Here is a 16,164-nt window from a genome sequence, read left to right on the forward strand (position 1 = left end):
AGAAACATAGCGCTGTCACACTGCAATGTATATCGATAGTTTTCCCTTTATATCTCGAAATGGTAATAAAGTTGTGAGAAGACGCGTAGTATAGTTTGTGCAAGATTAAAATGTTTTCTGTGAAATAAACCAAGTGTAAGTGTCTATTAAATTTAGAGTACGTACAATATAGTCATAATCTAGCTATTGCTAGTTACCAATCGTGCTTCAAAAGAAGCGCAAGGACCTATTAATATGGATGATTTTCGGAATGTCTGTCGCCGCGTACCAATGTCTCTCAAACTGTTTGTAGCGAATACTCATCGATAAATGTAACTCGAAAGTAGTAGTAGTAGTATAATTTCACGCTCTATGTTTAGTACATGTTTACTTACGTACATACGCACATGCTAGCCAAGTAGCAACTTGATATATAAAACAAGGTAAAAGGCAGCCGTAACTCAAAACCAACGACAATCTGAAATGAGTTGTGTGCGTGTGCCGCAATAAAGAACAATAAGAAGCACTAGAGCTTGTGTGCGGTGTGCTGGAGGGTGGTGGTGCATAGTATCTGTTGTGTTGGGCGTGGAACGCACAATTGGCCGTCGTATAAGCATACGTATATATGTTTATGTATGTATGTCTTTTTTGTCCAGCAAACTGACAATCGCTGTCCGAACGCGTCTCGCCAAAGTTAACGAAGCGCGAAATTGAGTTAAAGTGACTTTGCGAGCTGAGCATTTGGATTTTGAAAGGTTGCTCGCATTCACCTGTGTCTACTGTCAGTGTTAGTTAGTGATTAAGGTGTAAGCTTATTTAGTTCCTAAATTTGCCCACGCGAACAACAGCCTCTGTGCTCACTTGCTTCAGTTAATTGTTTACATTGTGCTGGAATTTCTTAAATTGTTGTGATCTATACATATGCACGCACACAGGCAGACGCGATATATGTATGCATGGCTGTGTGTGTATATTTTCAATTGGATCATTAATATTAATATGGCGCGCATTTCAACGATTTCAATTGGCATTTGTGTTTTGCGTATGGATTAACAGATTCCATAAATATTTTCAGCTTTTGATTTGAATATTGACACAGGCTGCTCGCAATGATGGAATAAACGCCTGCTGTGGGGAGAAGCGACTTATCAGCATCATGTCATTGCAGCCGCAGCCGCAGCAGCCGCCGCCGACAGTTGCAAGCGGCAGCGCGTCGGGCAACCATCAATTGCTGCGCCCCCAAACTCTGGCCGCCCCGGAGCGTGAGCCCGTTGAGTTTAACATCAATTTGGTGGGAGCACCGCCCGAAGTGGAACAGCTGGTTCAGCAAATTAAATGCGTTGCCGAGCAGTTTTTATATCACTGGAAGAGTTTTCCGATTGGTAAGCGGAGAGCCAAATGTGTTTTGTTAACAAGTGTTGACTGAGTTTTTATTTCATTTTGTTTTGTTTTTACAGTTCTGCCCGAACCATTGGCAACCAGTACGCTTAATGTAACGGCCAGTAATGCGACAAACAGTGTGAGCGGTCGCAGAAAGCGTCCCATTAATCAGAGTGACCTATTTATAGCGCCGCCCTTTGATGAATTGGATGCTGTTGCCTCCGATGGCAGCGGCGAGCCGCGTCGCCTCACAAATGCACAATTGAAAAGTTTGCGCGAAACTGGGTGAGTTTGGGGTCGCATGCATGCATGCACATAAAACGAAAAAAAAAAAAAAAATCAAGAGCTGCGTCTACAAGGAGTTAATAATGATAATGACGATGATGCAGCCAAGCTGAAAATGTGATGATTTTTCAATAAAGCGCACGAGCATAAATAATGTCGGCGCGATATGATGATAAACATTAAGTCCTAACTCGATAACATTCAAATAAAATAACGTTGCACGGATATATATATATATATATATATATATATATATATAACATCCCGCTGCTAAGCTTAGCAGAAAAATTGCACCGATGTGCGGAGCTATTCAATATTTGTTTTATGCAAATGCTTAGACAACTTGCAAATCATTTGTCACCTTGCGCACGCACATGCAGCTGTCAAAAAATAAGAAGCAAAAGCAACAAGCCAATCAGAAGCATGTTAAAAAGTCTTTGGGGCGAAAGAGAAAATTGTTTTATTTTTTTTTTTGCGGTTCAGTTTTGTTTTACGTTTATTGCATGCTTCACTATTTTAAGCTTTGAAACAACGTTAGCATTAACATTACGTCAAAATGCGCAAATATGTGTCTGTACGTAACTGCATACAGTTACAATTAACGTAAACAAAATGTTTGTATGTGAAATATTCCTGTAAAGCTTGCAAAAGGATAAATATGGAAAGCCGAAGAAATTAACTTTGGAACAATTGGAAACAATACGTAAAAATGGGTAAATAAACAATAAGCAACGAACTACAAAAATAAAAAATAAAAACAAATTAAAACCGAAATAAATGTTTTGCGTGTTTGCCATAATGCATATCAAATTGTTTAGTCAGTGTATCATATTTTGTACCTATTGTATACATTTACATGCATATAGTGTTATAATTTTTTCGAGCCTCAACATACATAAATTATGCGTGGTACTTTGTTTCCTATGTTTATAAATATCCATTCATAAATAACGCTACGCTAAATTTATGCATGCATTTAAAACGAATTAAAAATTCGCAACAACAAAAAATCTTCAGACAAAACGAATGTAAAAAATAAATCTTTTGGCAGCTTCCATTAGTCTTATTGCCTACATTTTCAAAAGTTTAGATATTGTAAAGTTTCTTGAATTTAATAAAGTTAACAGACTTGCCACAACTTAAAAACTAGATTTTAAGTTTTTAATATAGAATATCAAATAATACTTCTGATATATATGTATATATTTATTATTGTTCTTTGATTAGTCAATTAGTACTGAAATATCAATATGGGTTTAATTTCTTGATATTCTGATTTAGCATTAAAATAGGGAACACACACAAATCTTTTCACTAGCACACAAACTCATTTTAAGTGTAACTAATTTAATAAATTTTATTTTTGTCACGTGAATTCGATAAAACAAAATTAAGAATCTGGCCCACGCTTAAGCATGCCTATAATTTTTCATTTAATTTTGTCTCGCATCACTGTGTTGTGCCCATATGTGTGTTACCTGTTGCTGTCATGAATCCTATCAAGTGTCTAAAATATTTGAATTTGCTTTCACAGTGAATTCGACGTTCCCAGTTTGCATTTTACTGGCCAGGTCCACAAGTGGCGTCTCTCCCAGCTCCTGCAAAAGGGCACCCTGCGCGCCCATGATTCCTTCTTGAGCGACTTGGCGTTGGCAGCACGCTTCGTAGTTGTCACAGCCCGGGCCCGCATCTTCTCCCACTTTTTTTCTGTGGTGCATGCAATGCATGCTCTGCTGAACGCACTCATCAGACTGGTAGACATGTTTATCGGTGTGCCCGCATTGCTGGCCCACAATCTGGACTACAAGATTAAGGAGGAGCGTTGCCGCTTCCTTATAGCTGAGCTGGTGTGTCGGGTGAGTGAATTACTTATTCAGTATTTATTACTCTCTTATACTTCCCAATCATTCTGGAGAGTTTATAAGAATACATGTAAATTTATTTTGCTTTGCAGCCGGAGTATGAAGACTGTCTAGATGGCCTCTGCTCGTATGTGCGAAAAATGCTACGTCGAGCAACCATGGAAAAGTTCGATTTCAACAGCTGCGAGGTGACACAGCCGGTGCCATACCTGTTTCTGACACCTAAAGGCCAAGAGATCGATCTGCGCCTATTTTGCCGGGATATAATGCGTAAAGCACTTCCCATACTAGTGGGCATATTGGAGCGCGAGACACGAGGTTGGTTTTTGCACTTCCGCGAACGCTTGATTGCAGAGCTGCGCGCTAAGAAACTTAATGACAAGGAAATCGAGGAGGAAGTTAACGATGCAGTCATGAAGGAATACCTGCAGCGTGTTTATAGCTCCATCATGTCGAATGCCAAGCTGGCCGAACTGGGTAACGGCGTGCCACAGTTACTGGTGGATCAGGCCCAGTCGGTCGTTATTATGTACAAGGCCGTTGACAAGGTGCAACAGGATATCAAGCGAACTCGCGAAGAGCACCAGAAGTGCCTGGCCAACGATCATTCTGTACTGTCCCGCGTGGCGCCCTGGCTTCGCTCCAAGCTGCGACATGCAGAGCAGCACAAGCTGTACAAATGCGCCTGGTCGGCGCACGAGGAAGCACTGAAGATGTGTAGTCAGCACAATCTACAGCAGACTGCCTACTTTCTGTCTCGCGATTTGGCTTTCATGAAAGAGCGTGAGCCAGTGCTGCTGAAAGAGCTGAAGAATGCCAAGACGCCTACGCGCAGTTTCCAATGGGCGTGTCGTATCTGGTCGCCACAGGCGTGGATCATCAGGCGCAATTTTCAGGGACAATCGGATGTAATCCCCACGGTCATCAGCCAGCAGGCCACATCGATAGTCACGCCACGCTCAGATCCTAGCCAGCCTGTATTTCTGGTTGAGAAGGAAATGATACGCACCACCAGCACGCGTTGGCCCTTTTGGCGTTTGCTGAATCTGCTGCAACGCACCTGGTGCTGGACTTGGAACATGATGTTTTTGCTCGGAATTCTTGTGCCCTGGTGCAGTCCGCTTGGATTGCGTGCGCTCTTCTGCATTAAGCCCTTCATGCCTGACCTGGAACTGTCTCAAATCAATGGCACCCTGTTTCCGCGCAAAACCAGCATCACACAGACCCTGGCTTCGCGGCTTATCGAACTCTGGCGACACATATCAAAATCGCGCACTCATTTCGAAACTGAACCTGACACAGGTAAGAATATGTTTTAATTGATATCAAAATGATTTTTACCTCCTACCTTTATTATAATATTTGTTTATTATAAGGTTATATACTTTTTAGCTATGAAAATTCTTAGAACTTAGAGCTTTTCGGCTTTTAGCTGACGTCATTACGTTTTTATTACCTATTAATCTCCTTTTAACTGCCCATTTTAATTTATTTTATTTATAAACTGACTCATGCAACATTTTACCAAATTCAGGTTTCATTGGCAAGGGCTTGACACGCAATTTGAACCGCACTTGGAATTACTTCGTGAAAGGATTTCTGGGCACCATTGTAATTCTATTCGCATTCCCGATAATTTGCCTGGCGACCTGTTTGCTCAGCATTGGTTTGGCATTGACTGCACCTCTGTGGATTCCAGTGTTTGTGCTACTGTTGCACATTTACATGATATTAATTTATGACCTCGATGCACCGGACAACACTCAAAATCGTTACTGCATTCTGCTGGAGGTGCTCATATGGAACTTTTTGATCCAGGGTCTCCTGCAGCCGCTGGTGGCGATTTTGGTGGCTACGTTGCTTTGCCCGCTCGCGGCCGGTGTCGTTTTAATAGGTAAATATACTAAATCTCATAATGGCTTCACTATTATTCACTATTTATTTATAACCTTTCAGTTGGTGTTGTGCGTTATACACTGCGGCTGCTCTGGGATTCTGTGACGTTCCATTTGTTCATCAAGAAGTGCGGACGCGTGCCCGCATCGGATAGCATTGCTGTAAAGCGGATCGCTGGACCCGGCTTGGCCTTGGACTATTACTTTATCATACGGCCGGAACAGGCGTTGGCAGCACTAGAGGCTAAAATGGAACTGGACGAACTGCAGGCCTATCAGCATGCTACCGAGCGTGTAATATTGCAGCCGCAGCAGGATTTTCTGCAATTCGTCGAAGCCTGTTTTGGCCCCTTTTCGGCGCAGTTGTCGAAAACTGGTCCATATTTAGCACTCGATCGCGAGGCACAAGACCTAATGAGCTCGCTACATGAAAAGCTGGAGAAACGGCGCAGGGAGCTGCAAACCAGCCTAAGCACTCAGGTTAAGTCGCGGATTAAGCTGAACACCAAAGAATTGAAGGTACAGTTAGAATAATTAGTTATGCACTACTTACATACTGTAATTAATTTGGGTTGTTTATATTTTCAGATTGTCATACAACTGGCCGCCCATTTACTCGAAAAATACTATCCGTCTCATGTAGTTGGTAGGCTGTCGATTAGTGAAGAAGAATTTTGGGACAACAAAGTAAGAACTGAGCAAGAAATCATTGACTTTATTTTAATGTGAATACTTTAATTTCTGTATGGTTCTCTTGCAGGGTCTCTCGGTTAACGACTGGCCAGGTCTCGCGGGTCTCATATATACCGAAATATTTAGTTTAGATTTTCTAACGCCATTGACTGAAAACGATACGCATTTTAAATTAGAACCACATGCCTCGCTTGATTTAATGCGCTATACGGAGATGGTGAAGAATGCCAACGATGTGATCGGTTCCAAAGGGCTGGATTTGCTGGGCAATGTGTATGCACCTCGCGGCAATGTCCAGGTGCATTTACCATTCCTCGAAGTGACCGCATTTAATCCGCGTTCACGCATCACGTTGACTTTCCGCAAACCCGAGAAGCGGTAAGTGCTATACTACTATCATACATTTTAAAGGTATTTATTATTTTATTTATATATTGCAGTGACATGTCCGTGGGTCTCACAACGCCACGAGTGCGCGCCCATCGTGCTCAGCACGTGCCGAAAACAACGCCAGAAGCCCAACGGCCTTGGCGGCCATGGAAACAGAAGAACGGGGAGCGAAGCGTCACGGAGAAACTGTTAATACCGCTGCCAGTGCCTCATCCCGTGCACATTGCCATTGCCATTTATAATCGCGATACAGAGCAGCCCATACCGTTGGACTCGGAGCTCGTCTGGGAGATACTCAAGTCTATTGAAGACTGCCAGGGTGGCGATGCGATGGTGTGTGCTTTGAATTCAATATATATATGCGTTTCGTAATTGAATACCTTTCTTGGCAGGCTGTGCATTCGGTAGCGCGCTATCATGGAGCCGTCCTGGAGTCTAGCAATGATTCGCTTGCCAGCAGCAGTAGCATTGGCAGCACGCGCGAATCTGGTTCTGGCTCTGTGTCTGGCTCAGCCTTAGGCAACGGCACAGAAACTTTGCCTTGTGGAAATCGTGAGGTGCGTTGATTCCTGAATATATTTGTCTACGAAACTAATTTTTCCATATACCGTGCAGGTTTGCACTCAGGTAAAAGTTGATGCTACGCCTGCACCCAATGCATCTGGCTTTCACTGGACCTTGAGCAATTGGGGTGCAGCGCAGACGGCGCGCCGACGCACCAATTCCAACGTGCGCGTTGATTTGGCCAGTCCCGAGGATATATCGCTGGATACGGACAGCTCGCGTGCTGTGTTTAACAATGCATACGGCACTACAGTGTAATAGCTTCAAATTAATTTGGGCACATAGTATATATATATATATATATAATATATACATGATATATATAAATATATCTATATATACATATACATATATATATTAGATATACAAATACGATTATGTATAGATTCAGATGCAGTTTTTACAAACAAGAAAGGAACATTCAAATTATTTGCATTATCCAGTTAGGCATTTGTATATGGCACGCATAGCAAGTGACATTTCGCGAATTAGTAGCTTTATATAAATAAATTTGATTCATGAAAAAAGGCTATGAAAGGCAGCAGGTCACTGATGGATGTCTGTTTGCTGGGGCTCGATTCAGCCATTGCAGTTAAATGCTAGTTAAAATATAATATGGACAAGTGTATCCATATACAAAATATATATCTATGTTTACATATGCGTATATAATATACATACATAAATGAGTTGTTAGCATATAAACTTATACATCTATATATACATATACATATATATACATTGCAAACACACAAAGCAACCAACTTAAATCTAGTCGCCAGCATCTTTTATGCAGCAATTTAACTCAAACTTTTCTTATGCATCTAATTAAAAATACTAAATAGCGAACGCTTCATATGTATGGCTTCGATGACAATTTTACACCAATTCTAGTTTATATAATAGTTTATATTTTCATTCGAATATTCACAGTTCAACTAACAACGCACTGTGGTCCATTAGTATATTCCATCGGAATTTCATGATTATTATTGATAATTGCCATTTTTGTAGAATGCTTGAATTTTTTATTCAACTTTAATATTCTTCACTCATTTGCATGAAACGTAAAAGTTATTATTGCAGCAGCTCATGCTGTGAGCAAAACATTAATTCGAATCACTTAAAAAAAACCTTAATATTTAAACGCAATTAGTTGATGGTTTCAAAGATAGATTTTTCGATAACATGCCGCTCGACCGACCATACATTATTAAGCAATATATACAGTATCTACCGGCTTTTTTGAAAGCAGCTGAATTGTTAATCGACTCCTTATAGAGTAGATAGGTGTTTTTTGTTAGCAATCAGATTATCATTTGAGACGACAAACTCAATTATATAAGATAAAAATAAGATTGGTAAATAGTAACAGATTCAGGTTGATAATAATGGACTGTGGATGCAAATACAAAAGTGTTCAATTTATGCCTTGTACGATTGAATGTCCATGCCATATTCTATCAATTTTGTAATCCATCAATCAATCAATTACATATTAAACAATGCCAGATTCATGTTAATGCGATTCTTATGCCTACCTACTCTTGAGTTAATTAACAACACAAAAATCATATGAACAAACAAGCATTAAAACAAAAAATATAATATCAGAGTACCATACAATATGAATTTTTACAGGAAACGGTAATTCAATTTTAAAAACAAATTGTAGACGATCATTAGATGATTTTAATGAGTGTGAATTCAAGGGATATAGTATTTAAACCGATGGAAAACGTTCTGGCACACTGTGCAATGGCCATGAGATTTTCTTTGTACCTACAAAATACAAAAATTTAATTTTAGCAATCAAAAATAACAATATATAAATGCCACGAATTGTACTAAACAAAGATTGTTAATTAATATTAAATATTGTATGACAACTAATTTATATAAATTAATATATACATGAAAAAACTATTACTAAACTTAAACCAGCATGTGTATGAAACGTATGTTTTTGCAAATACTACTACTAATACTATTTCTTCTTTGCCTCTTCCATACACTAATACGAATTATAAATGATAGTAATAACAATTAACAAACTAACGTACAACAGCATTAAACAAAAGGCAGTACATTGTAATTTAAAAACTTTTCATATTTATATCTAAATATATATAACGAAAAAATAGAAATCATACTTGTTAAAAAAAAAAAAAAGAAAAAGTATCTGCCGCTTTCCAAGTCAGTTGTATTACCTGTAATACCAATCCTTCCCCCAACGTATAGTACATGTACCCTCCAAGTATTTACCAATTTTTTCCTTTCTTTATAAGATTTATGTTAACTTCAAAGTATTAATTTATAGTACCTACACTTTACACTACTTACTGATTTCAATCATTACTTCAGCAGCTTCCAATACTATATTAGATTGGCAATAACATTTATTATTTATATCTTTGTATATCCACTATCATAACAAATTATGTGTTGGCCCATGATTCAGTTTATATTTCGCGGAATGATTTATATTGATATTAATATATACACAGTTATAAACAAATACAATTTGTAGTGAAAGCATTTGTCAAAAAGAGGTTCCGAAACATTTAAATGGAATATGGGTCAAACGAGCTCTTACAATGATTTTAAGCTAGCATAAATCGAATCAGATCTTTACATACATGCATACAAATATACAAACATACATACATAATTATGTAGTTATACAATTAAAAACATACAAATTAACATAAAAATGAAACGATAATCTCAACAGCGCATTGAACAATTTTATGAAAATGAACAGTAGTTTAATAATTATGTAATAAAAATGTTGGATAAAAAATAATTGTAAATTGTTTTAATTTTAGAGATAATATTCGATGGTAATAACAGTACATACTTACATTTTTACACATTCTTTAAAATTATTTTGGGTTAAAGAAGTGTTTAGAAATTACTTTATTTCAATGAAATCTAGTCTTGCATTATTTTCAATTTTACTTCACTTTATTTTGATTTACTTTATGCATTAAAAGTAGCTTAACATTAAAATAGATTCACTAAGGATAATTAAATGTTAGCTTATAAAAATAATTAACCAACAAAACTCGCATCGAGTACAGGGTAAACAATTCGAAAAGATTAAAACAAGAGAAAGTATAATCACAATAACTAGTTAGTTTTCAATGAAAATGTGATACAATTAAAAAATCCATTTATCATTAGCAATTATTATTACTCTATAAAAGTACAAATTATTGTAGCTGTTAAGTAACATAAAACAGCGCATAAGAACAGTTAAGTAAATTTTTTGAATTCGCTTTGCGATTAAATTTAATTGAAACAGTTAACAGGTATAAAAATGTGTATAGAGATAGGTAGATAGATAGATGTATATATAGATCGGGAAACAACGTCTCTAAATTTGTGAAAATGCGGATCAAGAAATCCACTAAACAACAGTTCAACAGCCCTAAGTTCTCTGAGTGAATTTACTATACGTGTATATATATAAAGGTTTCTAAGAGTGTCCTTATTTCTGTAAGTTTATATTTGATGTTGGTTTTATTTGGAAATGGTCTAGAGTCTTAACTTCTTTAGTGAGCAAACCTTTTGTAGAAAAATCGAATCTAATACAATATTAAGGTATATATCAAAATCAATTAACTATCACATCCACAGTGATAGATAGAATAGTATGGAGCGGAGCAATAAACGTTCTCCTTTCGAGTGCAAATATTATTGGATAATCAACGAAATTGTAAATATGTTCAAGGATGCTGATTCTACGAGATTTTAAAATGTTACAGTGGAATTCGTGTCAATACTTTTACGTTAACAGCATATGTAGTGCATGATCTACACAAGGGAATGTCTAAAACTCAATAAATTTAGTTGACTAGCCCTTCGGCATAGCCTTGACTCATTTTTCCAAATTTATGCCTCACTGAAACGGCAATAGGCAATTAGCTGTAGTGTTGAGCAATCCTAGGCGCTGCTTCTGTTTGCGCTGCTCCGTCATGTGATCTTTGAGCTCGTGTAGCTGCGTCGATAGATTCTTGATTAGGAGTTGCGTTTCCAAGAGCTGTGCCTGCATGCTACGCAGCTCGATCTGCTCGCCATCGGCATCGACTGCAGCCAGCGACATGGCGCGTAACCTTGGGAACCATTCTAAAATGCCAGCCTTAACCATAGCGTATACATAGCTCTCGGGGCCGGTGAACTCTGTGGGATCCTTGACCTTGACCAGCACGATGAAGTACAGATAGTGCCACATATTGTGCTCGCTCTTGATGTGCTCCTCAAAGCTTACTGTCTTGTTGTCGAAGGCTGAACGATTGAGCGAACAGATGAAACAGGTTGTCTTGAGTATAGCCTCTTTTTGCTGCTTTTCCGATCTCAGATCGGCAAATGTATCGATAATGACACCAAAGATCAGGTTCAACACGATAATAATGACAATGAAGAAGAACAGCAGATCATAGATGACGCGCGCCACAAAAAGACCCTCCTGCAAAGAAACGAATTATTGAGGGGGACATCCATTCGGTTTGGAATGCAACTGAATTATTTACCTTGCTCGAAGGTGCTCTTAGAATATCGCCAATGCCCCCACCATTTCGCAGGCCTTGATTTAGTGTCGTTACAATGCACATGACCAATGAGTCACAGGAGCGCTCCTTCACTTCGCCGCTGGCAATGACAGTTGCAGCTCCGTTTTGCTTTGTACTACCCTCACAGCTGCCATGCTCATCTGGCATGGCACAGAACTGCTCCGCCGACGCCGGTACCGATAATGTCAAAGGACCAGCAGTGGACCCGGCTTCCTGTTCTTCATAGTCCACCGGAACGAGAAAATCATCTTTGAAGAACATGTAGCCAATTATGGAGAATAGATAAACCAAAATCAATGCCAGAACGGCGGTCAAAACAATGGAGCGACCGTTACGCGTAACCGAGCGAATCACGTTGACCAGCGTCTCTTCTCGGTAGACAACATCAAACAGCTACGCGGAAGATCTCTTATTAAGTTGATAAACACAATGATAAGGATAAGGATACTTGCCAGCAGTGAGTAGAAGAATGGATGGAATATAAGTCCACAGAAACAAAATGCTATATAAATGCAATGATAGAGCAGCTGAAAGTCGGTGATGATCTTCAGAAAATGCTTCTCTAACGTGCCCTTGTTGCCCATTATGCTCACAATATGCACGCTCTTAAGCGTCACCTGCAAGAACACCAATTGGAGAATTAGAAGCTAACAGCTATGAGTTAGGCAACTACTTACCGTAACGACGCCCAGCAAACAGAGTGTGGATTCTGGCCCAAGTAAAAATATAAAACGAAGAATTACGGAGCCAATGAATGTGCGTATGCCTGACTCACGCGGCAGCGTAATGACTATAACCAGCGAGAATATCAAAATGGCCCAGAATAGCAGGGATATGTGCGAACTGAGCTCTAAAAATATAAAACAAATTTCAATATATATATAACACAATTCGTAACATCACCGTAACATGCACTGTTAACTAGCTGTTAAAGGACTCTGATAGTTCGTTGCGCTATTACATACCTGGTACAGTATTGTCGAAGGGATAGAAGAAAGCCACGATCATATTGATTACCACAACGCAATTGAAAAGTATATTGCTCCATAGCGACATGTAGCTGCTGATCCAGAAGAGCAACGGCTGACCTGTAAGAGAAGCGGTTCTTAGTAAAATATGCGATCCTCAGAATGTAGGACTTACTTCGCAGTTTCTTCTGCCACTTCATTTCGTTAAACATCTCCTCGGCCTTGTCAAAGAAGTCGGCTACTTTGGAGCCCTGATCATCACGCTCCGCAGTATTAAGTATTTTGATTTTCGTGTCTGTTGTCAAGTATTCACAAATTTCAGGTATAGGGAATACGATTTGCTCCAGTGTGCGATCATTGCGAACAATCTGCGAATGAACTCATTATTGTTAATAATAATTGACAATGATGACATTTCGAGCTGTACCTCAATTTGTGCCGTATGTGTTGCGTAGTACATGAGAGCTTGACTTGTTTTCGCGTCGAAGCTGGCCGACTGAGGGTCTTCAGAGGCCTTGAGCAAGGCCGCCAGCTCCTTGTTGTGCTGTGCTAGCTGATGGCAAAGAATGTAAATGTTGTGTCCCACTTCGCGGGGACTGACCGTTGCATCGTCGTCATCGGTGGCGGCACTCGGCTCATCTCCATCATCCTGCTCGTCAATGAGTTCTTCTTGGTGATAGGCCTTGCAGGCCACCTCGACCAGTTGCTTGGGATTCATGTTGTAGAGTATGCGCTCCGCATTCTCGCTGTCGCCACGACTCTCCATGATGGCCAGCAGCAGCTTGGAGGCATTGTTCTTCAGCTCCAGCACCAGATCCATGCGATTCTCCCCCAGCGGATTTATGTTGTTCAATATCAAAGCGGTGATGATATCCAAACCGTTCGACTCATGAGTGGCAATGCAGTTCTGGTTCTCGTGGCACGGCCCCTGGCAGTACTCGGTGAGGGTCTCCAGGGTTTGATTAATTAACGCCACATTGTGCTCATTGATGTAGAGGCCGAGTAGACCCAGGCCGCCCGTGGTAGAGCCGCAGATGCAGTCGAGGAACATGAGTGTTTCGGACACGAGATTATTGTTGGTTTTGTTGTTCTGATTCCGCAGCAGATTCTGCAGATCAGGATTGTGGTTCTCACAAAGCAATTGCAGGAAGCGCAGAATGGGCTGCATGACGAGCACCTTGTTCGACAGCTGGTTGCGCTGCTCCTTGCTGTCCCGATGCTTCTCCAACTTCTCGGCCAGAATGTCCTCCAGCGGGCTATTCACACTGATCGCTGAGCTCTCCTCGCCTGAGTGTATGTTCCGCGCGTTGCCGTAGGCGCGTGCTGTGGCCAGGCCTGCATTGTGCAGCTCCCGTTTGAGCTCGTCCGTGATAACAACTCCATTGCTCTTGAGGCCGTGCTTGCGTGAGATTTTATCTAGCTCCATGTTGGTATCCTGCTTGTGCTCGTGCGCCTTGGCTGCTATATCTGTGGTGTTGACGGAGACCGTCGACTTTATTTCCTGCTGTGCATCCTTCATTTTCTCGAAGAATACCTTGAAGAACGCTTGATTTAGATCGTCGCTGAGAAACTTCTGGAACATGCCCTTCTGTATGATTGGATTTCCACCCTCGAGCAATGCTATGCCCAGCTCCACAGCCTCCACAAAGATGTTGGGTGAATGCACCGATTTAATGACCAGCTCTACTACCAAATCGGAGGCACCCTCGCGATCTAGGTGATTCTGCATTTCGTGCAGCGTCTTGTCCGCACGCGCCAGATACTTGGCACCAGGTCCGTGGGTCACCAAATGCAACTGTTTGGCTGGGTCGGAGGCGGCCGCCGCGGCTATTGCTGCAGCAGCTGCCACGCCCGTCGGTAGTTGCGGGTGCTCCTCCTCCAGCTTTGGAGCACTCTTGCACTGGAAGTAGCGTAGCAGAAGTGTCTGACGTAGAGCGTCTCCCTTTTCGCCATAGTTGACGTCAATAGCCATCATTTCGCGTAGAGTGCGCAACACCTTCACACACATGCGCTCCTCCTTCTCCTCCAGCAACTTCTCTGTGTGCTTGATCAGCTTGCGTATGAAGCCTCCACTCTCGCAGCGCTTACGCGCCTCGGTGCCCGCAGGGAAGAGCAGCTCGGAGCGATAAAGTATGTCGACTAGTAATGACAGCTCTGCCTCGACGACCGGCTTCAGTTGATCCTCCAACAGCGAAACAATGTCCTGCAGTCCCTCAATGATGGACCGATCCCAGCGCATCAGATGAGCCGACTGCTGAGTATCGTACTTGGGCTGCTTGGAGGCCAGCAGCCACTTGGTCGTCTGTCGTGTCAGCATTGCGGTCTTGCTAGACATATTGGTCACCTGCTGTTCCAGCTCCAAGGGCAGCACAATGCTGCGCATCTTGGCTGATTCAGTCAGCGTACGGATGCAGTTCTCCACGTTGAAGCGATCCGCCAATGATAGCCACTTGCATTGAGTCAGCCGGTAAACGGCCTGCAGTAGTTGCACAAAGATCACCTGCCGCGACTGCACTATTGTGCTCTGGTCGGAGAAGGGGCTGGAGAAGAAGCTGCTCAGCAAATTGGTCACACCATTCAGGACATAGGCCAAGAGCGTCTTGTTAGCGGTGGCTGAGCTGTTTGATATCAACTGATTGAGGTCCACCAGGAAACTCTTTTCGAACAGACTCCACATGTGACCGGAGGCATAGATCTCTTTCATCTCCACCTCGGTGTCAATGTAACAATGATTGAGGAAGTCCACATACGCCTCCTTTACCTCGGGAATGCATAACGGATGGCATATAATGGTCACAATGTCGTCCAACGATAGCAGATTATTGCACTTGATCTCCGTGTAGACGTTCTTGCCCATGGTGCAGCAGGCGAGCAGCTTCACCAATTCCACATGATATTTCAGTGGACTGTCGTCGCTGAGCTGTTGACCACGTAGCTGCTGCTGCTGCTGTTGCTGCATCATTTGCACAAAGTGGTGGAACGAGGTCTTGTCGTTGTAGAACACCAGGACATCTTCGCCGGCATTGATGAGCTCCTGCATGACCATGTCCTGACACTTGCGTATGAACTGGTTCTCTGCTTTGACGATTGTCTGCAGGAACTGCAAATAGGCCACATGTCGGCCATGGATCTCGATGCAGTGCACAAAGTGTTGCACCACTTTGTCCGTCACCTCATTGCACAGCGCCAAGTTGTCCTTGAAGATGGCGCAGACTGTCTTCGCCTCGAGAATCTGAATGGAAAAGATCAAGGATTAGCCACAGGTGCTTTCTGAGGAAGGGGGTAGATAATTACGCCTGGATTGAGGAACAAATCAAGATGATTGTGCAGGAGCACTTGATTCTGCTGATTGCCTAGGCAGAAGTTCTGTAGGAATTCATGGGCCAGGCACATAAGCTCCTTCATCAACACATCGTCCTTCTCGTCATAGGGATTCTGTAGCAAATCCAGGACAACTGTGTGCACGCCGACATTGCGAAGCAGGCGCTGCTCGTGCTTGCGCGGCTTGACAACGGGACCTGAAATGAGATGGGCGAGCATGAGTGATATTGAAGGTAAGAATATGAAGAATTTA

At 41.6% G+C, this 16,164-nt stretch overlaps 2 protein-coding genes across 7 annotated transcripts in view; one reads left to right on the forward strand and one right to left on the reverse strand.

The window, feature by feature from the left end:
• On the forward strand, window positions 1-9,854 carry LOC108657468 (uncharacterized). Of its 4 annotated transcripts, none has more exons than XM_018110090.3 (13): window positions 1-135; window positions 1,055-1,361; window positions 1,437-1,644; window positions 2,286-2,357; window positions 3,179-3,500; window positions 3,599-4,808; window positions 5,041-5,400; window positions 5,463-5,920; window positions 5,990-6,088; window positions 6,162-6,472; window positions 6,535-6,817; window positions 6,877-7,041; window positions 7,100-9,854. In XM_018110090.3, the coding sequence occupies exons 2-13, from the start codon at window positions 1,136-1,138 to the stop codon at window positions 7,304-7,306; spliced, it is 3,921 nt and encodes a 1,306-aa protein (XP_017965579.1). In that variant the 5' UTR covers window positions 1-135; window positions 1,055-1,135; the 3' UTR covers window positions 7,307-9,854. The 4 variants fall into 4 exon arrangements, with proteins under 4 accessions (XP_017965579.1, XP_017965603.1, XP_017965587.1 ...); XM_018110098.3 differs by lacking the exon at window positions 1-135 and adding an exon at window positions 291-422; XM_089265327.1 differs by lacking the exon at window positions 1-135 and adding an exon at window positions 812-943.
• The window catches only part of Itpr (Inositol 1,4,5,-trisphosphate receptor), a 21,971-nt gene continuing 15,141 nt past the window's right edge, over window positions 9,335-16,164 (reverse strand). For all 3 annotated transcript variants that reach the window (XM_018107844.3, XM_018107836.3, XM_089265326.1), the window contains 8 exons: window positions 15,885-16,108; window positions 13,018-15,822; window positions 12,766-12,958; window positions 12,588-12,710; window positions 12,300-12,472; window positions 12,075-12,239; window positions 11,584-12,015; window positions 9,335-11,519 (listed from right to left, as the gene is read on the reverse strand). In XM_018107844.3, the coding sequence (XP_017963333.1) occupies window positions 10,953-11,519; window positions 11,584-12,015; window positions 12,075-12,239; window positions 12,300-12,472; window positions 12,588-12,710; window positions 12,766-12,958; window positions 13,018-15,822; window positions 15,885-16,108 (4,682 nt within the window). In that variant the 3' untranslated portion in view covers window positions 9,335-10,952. The remainder of the gene's footprint in view (window positions 11,520-11,583; window positions 12,016-12,074; window positions 12,240-12,299; window positions 12,473-12,587; window positions 12,711-12,765; window positions 12,959-13,017; window positions 15,823-15,884; window positions 16,109-16,164) is intronic.

Source organism: Drosophila navojoa, chromosome 2 (assembly GCF_054131105.1).
Source record: "Drosophila navojoa isolate 15081-1374.11 chromosome 2, UAZ_NAV_1.0, whole genome shotgun sequence".
NCBI classification, from domain to species: domain Eukaryota; kingdom Metazoa; phylum Arthropoda; class Insecta; order Diptera; family Drosophilidae; genus Drosophila; species Drosophila navojoa.

What these genes read in the sequence shown, in the direction of transcription:
- LOC108657468 (XM_018110090.3), top strand. Translation starts at nt 1,136, where the DNA reads ATGTCATTGCAGCCGCAGCCGCAGCAGCCGCCGCCGACAGTTGCAAGC. An exon ending in CTGGAAGAGTTTTCCGATTG is followed by an intron (nt 1,362 to 1,436) that starts GTAAGCGGAGAG and finishes TTGTTTTTACAG; the next exon opens with TTCTGCCCGAACCATTGGCA. An exon ending in GAAACAATACGTAAAAATGG is followed by an intron (nt 2,358 to 3,178) that starts GTAAATAAACAA and finishes TTGCTTTCACAG; the next exon opens with TGAATTCGACGTTCCCAGTT.